This window comes from Cololabis saira, chromosome 18 (genome assembly GCF_033807715.1).
Source record: "Cololabis saira isolate AMF1-May2022 chromosome 18, fColSai1.1, whole genome shotgun sequence".
Taxonomy (NCBI): Eukaryota; Metazoa; Chordata; class Actinopteri; order Beloniformes; family Belonidae; genus Cololabis; species Cololabis saira.
The window spans coordinates 38,039,638-38,050,934 of record NC_084604.1 but is presented as its reverse complement, the minus strand read 5'-3'; the positions used below and the strand labels follow the sequence as shown (position 1 = coordinate 38,050,934).

The 11,297-nt window shown below is 43.5% G+C and overlaps 1 protein-coding gene across 1 annotated transcript; it reads left to right on the top strand.

Annotated features, from left to right (window-relative positions):
• The first annotated feature begins 292 nt into the window (after positions 1–292).
• Positions 293–7,118, top strand: LOC133418523 (uncharacterized). The gene is made up of 6 exons (XM_061707257.1): positions 293–349; positions 2,904–3,203; positions 3,449–3,736; positions 5,195–5,329; positions 5,913–5,938; positions 6,351–7,118. The coding sequence occupies exons 1-6, from the start codon at positions 301–303 to the stop codon at positions 6,468–6,470; spliced, it is 918 nt and encodes a 305-aa protein (XP_061563241.1). The 5' UTR covers positions 293–300; the 3' UTR covers positions 6,471–7,118.
• The last annotated feature ends 4,179 nt before the right edge of the window (positions 7,119–11,297 follow it).

The following is an 11,297-nucleotide window of genomic DNA, read 5'->3' as shown; positions in this document are numbered from 1 at the left end:
ATTTTGGATGATAAAGCCCAACTGTATGAGGCTGCCTGGGGTATTGCGCAATACCAGCAAGAATGGATCGTCTCAAACTGACAACAGAGCGTTCTGTGTGCTCATGATCTTGCAAGTTCATTCTTCCGAGAACGACTAGCAAGAACATTCTCTCCAAGAACACAAGTCTATTCTTTGCATTCTCTGTATTGAGAAAGGCCCATAGTTTTAGTCAACAAGTCGCCCTGAAACAGGAAGTTACATCATCACATACAGACCTGCAGCAGAGAAAAAGTATTTATATTACTGACCAGAGACAGAATGACACCACGACTGCAGCTCTTCATCACCCTACTGCTTCACTTTGAAGGTAAAGATCAACTTTTTGACATGTTTCGGGGCTTTATGTGATTTAAACCAGGGGTGGGTAATCCTGGTCCTCCAGGGTCGTGTCCTGCAGGTTTTACACGTTTCCCTGCTTCAGCAAAACCCTGACAGAAACGTCTGAGTCGTTACCAAAGCTGTGCTGACCTGGACAGGTGTCTGTCCTCAGCCTCCGTCCTCCACCGACACTCCTGTCATCAGTGAGACGCCCCCCGGTGGCAGCAGCTGGTATAACATGTAGACGTGGATCAGTGGAGGACCGGCTCGTTTTTGGAGAACCACATTCACAGCTTTTGTCTTTGTTAACGTACTGAAATCAGTGACCTGAGGGTGTGAACTTCACACCCTCAGGTCACTCATTTCAGTACGTTAAAAAAAAAAACAGAAGCTGGTTATTCACCTACATGTCTCTGCAAAAAACAGGCTGTTTTATACAATCCAATATATCATTTCAGCTAAAAATATATTTTTCACATTGAAGTGTAACAAAGTAAATTTAAGTATTTTAAGTATTTTACCAAAACCAAAAGTTCTTCTTTTATTCTTCTGTTTCTGAAAAAATGGGTCAAAGACGAAGCAGAAGAGGAAGGTTTGCTTCCTCTTTTTATGTTGCCATGAAACCAAATATAACATTGAATTAAAGCTGTAAGCGATGAACGGGCCTCCACCCTTGTGCACGTTCAGGCTGCAGTGGTAGCTTGTTTGACTTGTAGATTCTTCAGGCCTGGACATTTAGTGGATGAAACCACCCACGACTCTCTATGTCAAACCATTCAAAAGTTATGGAAGAAAATAGGGACTATCAGATATCGACCAATCAGATGAAGGGGTGGGGCTAATTTGCACCAATTATGTTCAAGGATTCAAAACCGAGTCCGATGACACCACCCAATACTCTCGATGTCATACCATTCAAAAGTTATGGCAGAAAGTAGGAACTATCAAATATGGACCAATCAGATAAAGGGGGGGTGCTTTTTGGCATCTATCGTCGCCATGGTAACGCTTTTGACTGAAAAAAGTAATGGGAAATCGTCCCAGGATTAAGACGCACATTTTGATGTATAACACACCTGGGTGCACGTTACGGTTCGGGCGAAGAAGAGACTGAAGAAATGGCATAAATTGCGCCAAAATTAAACGATTAATTCAAAATGGCCGACTTCCTGTTCGGTTTCGGCCATGGCGCCAAGAGACTTTCTTTCTTTTAGTTGCAACATGATACAGGTGTGCATCGATTTTCGTGCATGTACGTCAAACCGTATTGTGGGGCATGAGGCGCAATGTTTTCCAGGGGGCGCTGTTGAGCCGTTAATCCAAACCATTAAATATCAATATCAACTGTGCCGGGGGGGTCCCGGGACAGTTCATCCAAGTAAGCGCCGCGAACGCGTGGCGCTCGAACTCAAACGTCCTTGTCAGTGGGGCTGATAAGAGGGGGAGCCAGGAAGGCGTTGGATGGGGGTGGGGGAGTTGTGGTTGTCAGTGTGAGTGTGTGTGTGTGTGTGTGTGTGTGTGTGTGTGTGTGTGTGTGCGATAGTCTGTGAGCCTTCACCCAAAGCTCCTCAGCCAAAAAGTCCTTGGTGTAATCAGGCAGCTCGGTACAGTTCTGGGAGGAAAATGTTGCAGGTGTTGTGGGAGAGGGGGAGGGTTTGAGCAGAGTTGTCTTGTTTACATTCCTCCAGGGAGATTTGTGACGGAAGAGGCCTGCCAAGCCACTCCGTCAAGGGCAAATTGTAGAATCAACAATTCTTGAGATCAGGCAGCCCAGTAATTTTCCGTCTGCCTTCAAGTCTCTGGTTCATCAATGGCAACTCCAATCAGCCGAAGCCGGGTACCCAGCTTCTCCAAGGTGTTCTCCATCTTGCTAATGAGCTCGAAGACCGCCGCTAGCCTGCGATTCTGTTCAAGGATCACATCCAGCTTGTGGCCCTGCTCTAGAGTCTGAGTGCGGATCCCCGTGCTTATTCCTTCAGCAACGTCGGGCAGCTTATAGAGGGCCAGAACGGCTGTCACCGACTTACGAGATTGACGATAGGCCAGGAACATCCCCACTCCAATTAGAAGAAATCCTGCTATCATAAATCCAATTATGAAGGCGTCTTAAATGTCCTCGATGGTTAGGATCCTGAGGCACAACGGCTTCCAGTTCTTGTAAGAGTCCATCGTGTAACCAGCAAAAAAAGTTCCGTCGGGGCAGGAGGGCTCCCTAACCCCCTGACTTCTTCTCATGACGGTGGACCTCGGCCCGGGTCCTGCAAAGCTGCTTCCCTGCAGGTTTCACATGTTTCCCTGATTCAGCAAAAACCTGAGGGCGTCCAAATTGTGCAACAGTCCGGCTTGTGTCACCCCTGATACATGGGCATATACTGTGTATGAAATTAGCCCTTAGTGCAGGAGAAAGTAAGGGAAAATGATTCTATCAAGTGGAGGTTATTGAATGTTGCTTCTGTGTTGACAAACCTAAATATGTAGGTTAAATATGTTTCTTGGGTCAGGTTGATGTGTGAAGTGTAAAACTTTTGTGTTTTTCTCTGCAGCAGGAATCAGTGATGGAATCGTTCTCCATCACAGAGCTGGAGATGATGTCGTTTTACCGCCTGACTTTGATTCACATTACCCATGTTCTGATGTTGACTGGATTCTTTACAATCCATATATAAATTTCATCGTTCGTCAAGGAAATATTGTGAAGACGTCACCTGGAGCTGAAAGGATGAGTTTGAGCAGTAACTGCTCTCTGATCATCAACAACATCACTGCTGAAGATGCTGGTCTTTACAACTGTAGGATTAGAAAAACTCTTAGTCCCACATCTGTGTATCTGAATGTTTTAACAGGTGAGTGTAAACGCTGTTAAAAGCTTGTGTGGATTTGTCAGCAACATGATCGTCTGGTCTGTTTGGGATCGTCCTCAACATGATGGATCCTCTCAGAGGAACTGGACCACAAACACCTGACGTTTATTTACACGTTTAAATATTTGATTCTTCCATCAGACAATCACTCAGTAAAACTGGATCAGTAAAATGAAGAGTTTCTCATATTCAAGTGGCTGAAATAACAGTTATTTGTTTTGTTCCAGTCTCTCCATATCAACCACATGGGGATCCAGGAAGGGATGGAGATGTGACATTACGCTGTTCTCTGAAGAAATACCTTTATGGCTGTGAGAAGAACAGCATAATCTGGGTGGATGAGACAGGAACTGTGCTGCTTGGTGAAGGTGATGGGTTTGTGTCTGGAGGACAGAACAACTGTGTTTCTGATCTGATGGTGAAACATCAGAGATGCTCCAAGAGAAGATTCACCTGCCAGGTTGTTGAAGGAGACAGAGTGAAGATAGATGCTGAATACACGCTGGACTTTACAGGTAAGACCCTGAAATCATGAAGACCTGGGGCCTCATCTATAAAGCTTGCTTGCGCAGAAAAAGCGCCTGAAAGTTGCGGAAGCCGCCATCTACGCAAAGCCTCGGATCTAAAAAGAAAAAACTAACCGAAAAATCTGCGTATCCCTACGGCAACCCTCACCCTCCCGTAAGAATTTACTTAAGACATGGGGAACTGGCGACGCAGGCTGTGAGGTGGTGAAATGAAGTCAGATTCATGTCATACTCTTAATAATGTCATCACATATCACAACATATATCAGACTTATAATAAAATAGTGCTGATAACGGAGCAGGCGGCGGGGGGGGGCGGGGGCGGGGATGACTGCCGCTCCGAGCCCACTACTCCACGCCGAAGAGGAAAAAAGAAAGTGTTCTGATTAAAATAAGGAAAGTTGGACTATATAACAATTGCGTTCATAAGGATAAAGTTTTTAAAAAAATAAAAATTAAAGAAATAGTCCCTTCTCCCCGTGTGTGTCTGCCTGTCATGCCGGGTACATGCGCTCATGTTGTTTACTTTTAAGCCGGAATTATGGTTCTGCGTCACACCAACGCAGAGCCTACGCCGTAGGGTCCGGCGTAGGGTGCGCGTCGCCACGTACCCTACGCCGTTGGCTCTGCGTTGGTATAACGCGGAACCCAAAAAACAGCCTAGAGCAGCTCTGAGGGGAGACGGGAGGGAGGAGGGGGAGCGGGGGCTGCCGGGCCGCCGCCCCGAGTGTCTTGATGATTTGCTGAGCCTGCCGTTAGTTTTTAAACTGTAAAAAGTGGGGGGGACAAATACATCATTTTGAAAAGTCGGGGGGACATGTCCCCCCTGTTCCCAGTGGAAATTGCGTCGTGCGATCGTGGCACTAACGGGCAGCAACGACGTGCTGCCACTCACTCGCTTTATTTTATACTATTTACTTTTTCTACTTTTACTGTGACCACCAAATAATCTCGTTTCACTGTCCTCTCTCCACATCATCCACAACATCTAGATCTCAGATCTCAGCGAAATTCAGTGGCACGGTAGCTCGACACGTTCATTCATTCTGACGCATTCATCCCTAACAGGCTGCAGGAAGCCACTGCGCATGCTCAGTAGGCTCATCCATATGGATTTATGGGCGTGTTGAGGGCGGGATATGGGGCGGATTCAGCTGCGCAGCTTTCCAGGTGGACTGTGATTCATAAAGGGAATATTGCGTGGAAGTCTGCGTGCACGCGGTTTTATAGATCCGGATTTTTTTTTGCGCCCGCCATTTTCGGCTTTCGGGCGTACATGCACTTTTTGTATGAATCCTACGCACTCCATTTTAAATGAGGCCCCAGGAAACTAGGTTAAGATGAAGATAATAAAAATGGGATGTCATCATTCAGACTTTACAATTTTTATGAGTTTAAGTGTTAATATTGACTTTCTGACCATTTTGTTGAATCCTTCGATTCCAGATTCCAGTCTGATCAATACCAGATTGATTATTGAATGGGTGTTCGGGGGGCTGATGGTGGTTCTGGTCATCATCGCTACGTTTCTCATCATTTACAGGATGAAAGTTAAAATGAACAATCCCAAAAATCAAACAGGTGTGTCTGTCAGGTTGTTATTTAGTTTCTGAAGTTAGATTGAGTTAAACTCTGAAACAAAATCAACAAACAGGGTTTTCTCAAACTGGAATAAAGTAGTTAAAGATGTGATTGTTTGTGAAAATGGCGTGGAGACTGGTGGACAAAATCCTCTGGATCTGAGAGTCAGTGAGAGTCTGAGATGTTGGATTTCATCTGCTGGTTTTGAAAGAACTACTGCAGGATAAAATGATCTAAACTAGACTTGAAGAGAAGACGTCACAGCTGCACATGTTATTATTTATGTTTATTTGATATGGACATAGCAATTACATTGGACAAACCAGATGCATTGTTTAAGTGTTTTCGCACAAGTGCTAATTCGCAACAGTTGTCCATAGGCAGCTTTTGAAAAGATGACATGTAGAGAAAAGAGGAAGTAGAAACTATTTCTTCCCTCCAGCATCACTTGAAATGTAACATCAGTGACTTATTAATGACAAGTTAATCAGAAGTTATATTATTATTAATAAAAATGACAGAATAAAGATAATAAATGTGTAATCTAGTCAACTAACTAAGAATTTAAAATTCTTTGTTCCAGGTGTTCAGTTACCAATGCAGCAGTATGTGAGTATCTTCACTAATATTTAATATTTTATATATATATACCTATAACATATAAATCTGTATGAAATATCCATGTTCATCTAATGTTTCCTGTTTGTTCATTTCCATCCAGATTTCAAGCTGATTATTCTTGATTTTCTTTTAATAAACCTAAATACCAGAGAGTAAATCATTACTGTTGTCTTAGTTGACTAACAAGATGTTAAATAGACATTTATTGCCTCTAACTTCCATAAATGTTATTAATGGATGATTTTCTGGTTTTGATTCAGATATTGATATTAGAAGGGTTTATAATTTTAGATCAATTTCATAGGAACCATTAAGACTGGTCCATTATCATGTAAATATGATCTTTATCTCCCTCTTGTGGTGAAAACATGAATTACAAGAACATTGTATGTTTCCACAGGGGAACAGGGATGAAGCTGATGGTGAGGTGGTGAACTATGAAGACGATGAAGACCTGCCTGCTTCTGTCCGATCCACAGATCAATACATGAGCTGCAAACCTCTAGTTAGTGTTCATTAAACCCTAACAAAACTATTATAACACTCATTCTAGATAGAGTTAGTAAACCTCCATGTAAGCGCCATGTATAGCTTATAGTTTAACTCTTTTATTGCATAATATGCCTTGTTGTTTACACAGAAGGAATATATTTCAGTTTAAGGGAGTATGAGGCTCCTTTTAAGAAATGAGACTCTCTAGCGCCACCCTTCGCCACGACGGCCGTTGGAGGTACTGCAGCCAACAGTGAAGCCGGCACGGGAGAACGGGGAGAACGCGCATGCAGCGTCATTTGACGTCACATATGCAGGACAGCGCGGGAAATTCGGGCCCGAATTGCAGCACATTTTGCAGCACACAGCCTGTTCAAGGCAACGGAGAGATACACTAGAGGAAACATTCTTTTTGGTTTGGAACGCTTCATCTGACATTATTACTAGAAAACTTAAAACGTATGCAAATTTTTTCATAAATCCTGCCTCAATCCTGCCTCATGCTCCTTTAAGTTTTGAGAGTTATTATTTTATACTTTAGTGATTAATACCTCAATTTCACTACTGAGATTTGTTTTGCCTTAACGGTTTCTGTAGTTTGGGCCAGTGGGACTTCCCTAGTGGGAGGAAGTGCGGGACTGTGTTTTTTGTGAGTTGATTGAATAAACGAGTGACGGTGGAGCAACACAGTTTTTTACCGTTCTGTTGCCGTACTCAACGCGTAAACAATCTCCTGTCGTCATTACCATTCATGAAGTGAGTAAGATGTTTGGTCAAAAGAAGAAAACGTCTAAAGTCTAAAGATAGTCACTACATTAAGTAAAACACTGCTCCGGGAACAAGACATCTGCGTCGCCATGATGACAAAAAAAACGCACAAGAACTGAAAGTCATAAAGAGGTACAAAGAACGGCATCTCACTCACCTTCTCGTGAAACCGAGACAACAAAGATGTTTGGTCTGAAGAAGATGACATCCATTTAAGAAGGCCCAGCTGTGCTTTGTGTCATAGACCATTTCGTCAAATTGTTGAGTTAGAAGGAAGAAGCTGAGTAAATCCAATATGTCGGACGAGGATGAAAGTTACGAGGCTATCGCAGAGAGCCGCAATACCGCGGTTAGTCACAAGAGGGCGCCAAAACCCACAGAAAAAGCGCTAGAAGAGCAAACAAGCAGGCAAATAAGTGCAAGAAGGTCAAAACTCTCACAGGTGACATAAAAAACGAACAAGATCACTGCACTAATGAAAGATAATGAGAGTCCAGATGTTGTGAATTAACATTTAAATGAATGCACAAAACTACTACAAGAGTTTATTCATGCAAACGCAAATGTTCTTTTGCTGTTGCCCAAAGATGAACATGAAGCAGATCAAAAATTCTGGTTTGATCCAAAAAGGGAAGAAATCAGCAGATTTATGACAGAAGTCGAAGAATGGGTAGCTGATACAAGTCAAAAACAGCATACAGACATGAATAACTACAACAGTGTAAATGTGACTAATATTCCATCATCCAAGAAATCTAGTCACAAAAGCAAAGCAAGCAGCCGCTCATCAACGTCGTTAAGAGACTCATCTGTAGCTACACATACACACACACCTAGCCACACATACACATACACGTGTACACGCACACATACAGCCACTTAAGTCACATTTATATACACACACACATACACACACATAGCCACACACACATATACACAGCCACACAAACATATACGTACACACACACACAAATACATACACACATACACACACAAATAGCCACACAGACATGTACATACACTCGCACGTATAGATATACATACACACACACACACACACACACACACATACACACACATAGATATATACACTGGGTTGTTCACCTGCACGCTTGCTCTGTAGTTTCTGAAGTTATTTTACGGGCCGAACAGCAGTGCGGAGTACCCGGCCTTCTTGGGGTCCCTGGGAGGATTACTGGATAGTGCTCCAACTGGGGACTCTATTGTTCTACTGGGGGACTTCAACGCTCATGTGGGCAATGACAGTGATACCTGGAGAGGCGTGATTGGGAGGAACGGCCTCCCTGATCTGAACCTGAGCGGTGTTTTGTTGTTGGACTTCTGTGCTAGTCACAGTTTGTCCATAACGAACACCATGTTCAAGCATAAGGGTGTCCATCAGTGCACGTGGCACCAGGACACCCTAGGCCGGAGGTCAATGATCAACTTTGTTGTCGTTTCATCTGACCTTCGGCCGCATGCTTTGGACACTCGGGTGAAGAGAGGGTGCTGAGCTGTCAACTGATCACCACATGGTGCTTGTGTGTCAAATAAGTAATTTTAATACAGTTATTTATATGTCCACTAGACGGCAAATGAGTATTTTAATTGCAGTAATTTATATGTCCACTAATTTATTTAATATGTCCAATTTTATTGTAGTTATTTATATGTCCACTAGAGGGCAAATAAGTCATTTTACTGCAGTAATGTATATGTCCACTAGAGGGCAAATAAATGATTTCAATGCAGTAATTTATGTGTCCACTAGAGGACAAATAAGTAATTTTAATGCAGTAACTTATATGTCCACCTGAGGGCAAATAAATGCATTTCAATGTAGTAATGTATGTGTCCATGTGAGATACCAGTCCTGTGCCCAGCTGATCTTTGGGCTTTGGGGTTTGAGATGGGTGGATAAAAGAAGGGTGCCAGCAAGATAAGTTCCAATTTTTATCAAAAAAAGTTTATTTTTAGTTTTTCCTCAGGCATAAAACAACAGAGACACATAGACTCAGAGACGGCCTCTCTCTAGCAAAAGAAAAGACCCACCTCTGTCAGGTGAGCCACCCTCTTAAATAGCCAAAACCAAATTGGTCCAATTGTGCAGCTTCCATCTGCAGTGGTTTACTCCTCCCACAAACATAACCTTTTCAAATAACAAGGTAACAAAAAGACAAGACCACCTTATTCATTTAAAAATAAGCATAAGACTTCAATGTAATCCCACATAAATCCCGAACTGAAAAATGACAATAAATTCGTACATTCACAAATCCACTCACCCCTCACCTGTCTGACACATTCACACCTGTCAGCACTCAGCATGAATAAAGGCGTGGTCACCTGCCAGCACTCAGCATGAATAAAGGCGTGGTCACCTGCCAGCACTCGGCATGAATAAAGGCGTGGTCACCTGTCAGTACTCAGCATGAATAAAGGCGTGGTCACCTGCCAGCACTCGGCATGAATAAAGGCGTGGTCACCTGCCAGCACTCAGCATGAATAAAGGCGTGGTCACCTGCCATCACTCGGCATGAATAAAGGCGTGGTCACCTGTCAGTACTCAGCATGAATAAAGGCGCCTCCACAATGGGACCACGCTCCCTGACAGCTACGTAGCATGCAGGTGAGCAAATGTAGTAGGAAAACAGTTTTATTGAACAACAAAAAAAATGAATTGTAACTAGTGGGTACCACACTACATTGACTGTAACTCAAAACACTACAATAAATCCTGACTTACAAACCTTGGTCCCTGAGCTCATGATGGTGAGAAATGTTTGTGCTCACTTTCTCTCACAGCAAACTGCCAGTTTAATACCAGTTTAATACCAGTTCAGTACCAGTTCAGAACACCGGCCCCTCGCGTTCCCTCGTCGGCCTGGGGCGGGCGGGTCGTGGTGCCCGGGCCTGGTGGGCTCGCCGCGCAGTCTGGGGTGCCTTCTGGTGGTGCTGGACCCCCCCGGGGAGGGGGAAACGGTGCGTGAATGTGCGTCCTTGTTGGTGAGAATGCATTATGAAAGGGTCCAGCCATGGAGGATTTGGGCCTCCATCTACAGGACAATACAATTTAATAATTGGGCCTTGCTGGGGGGGGGGCGGGCCTTGCTGGTGGGGGCGGGCAACAAATCCACCTCAAGGGTCAACTGAAATGTAACAAAAGTTCAACAGAAACACCTTTGCATGTTCACTTTTAAACAATTCAGGGTTGTTTCCTGTAACTTTGACTTGTCATATATTTCAGGAAACAAAGACACATTGGGGGTTGGAGGTGTTTACTTTACCCAGAAACAGGAAGTTCCACCTTCAGAAACAGGAAGTGCCACCTTCAGAAACAGGAAGTTCCACCTTCACAAACAGACCTGCAGCAGAGAGAAGCATCATTTCATCCAGCAGAGACAGAATAATGGCACGACTGCAGCTCTTTATCACTTTACTGCTTCACTTTGAAGGTAAAGATCCACTCTGACTCATGTTTTAGGGTTTAATTTGATTTAAAGACTGTAAAAACCACTTTGAAGTTGTCGTGTACCGCTGAACGTTGCTGTATCACTAAATGTGTTTTCTTTAATAAAACTCACCTCTGTTACAATTAGACCACTTAAAGACGATGTTACATAACTCTGAATGATTCACTAGAGTTTATGTGTGTTGAAGTCTCTTCTCTGTGTTGACAAACATAAATATATAGGTTAATTACTGTAAATAAAACAGGATTTTACTCATAAACTCTGACCTCGTCTTTGCCTCTTGGTTGTGATGTGGAGCAGCTAACTCATGTAGCCTGAGCTCAGACTAGTGGTGGTTAGTGGCCTTTCCAGGAAGTTTGCTCATCATTTCAGTTGAGACCTACTAAATTGTTTACTGCTGTGGACACAACAAATACCTACCAAATGTGTTACAGGCATCTTCCAACCATTTCCAGGGTCCAGGCCAGGATGCAGAGCTGCAGTCTTACACACTTCTCTGCTGCTTCTCGAGTACCAACGCCTGCCAATAAAACTGTAGGATTGCATTATGTAATTGGCGACTCTAACCAGGTGCCTAGCAAAATAGAAGTGGTTGCAGTTCCCCGCCTTCCAAA

What these genes read in the sequence shown, in the direction of transcription:
- LOC133418523 (XM_061707257.1), top strand. Translation starts at nt 301, where the DNA reads ATGACACCACGACTGCAGCTCTTCATCACCCTACTGCTTCACTTTGAA. An exon ending in CAATCCCAAAAATCAAACAG is followed by an intron (nt 5,330 to 5,912) that starts GTGTGTCTGTCA and finishes TCTTTGTTCCAG; the next exon opens with GTGTTCAGTTACCAATGCAG. An exon ending in AGTTACCAATGCAGCAGTAT is followed by an intron (nt 5,939 to 6,350) that starts GTGAGTATCTTC and finishes ATGTTTCCACAG; the next exon opens with GGGAACAGGGATGAAGCTGA.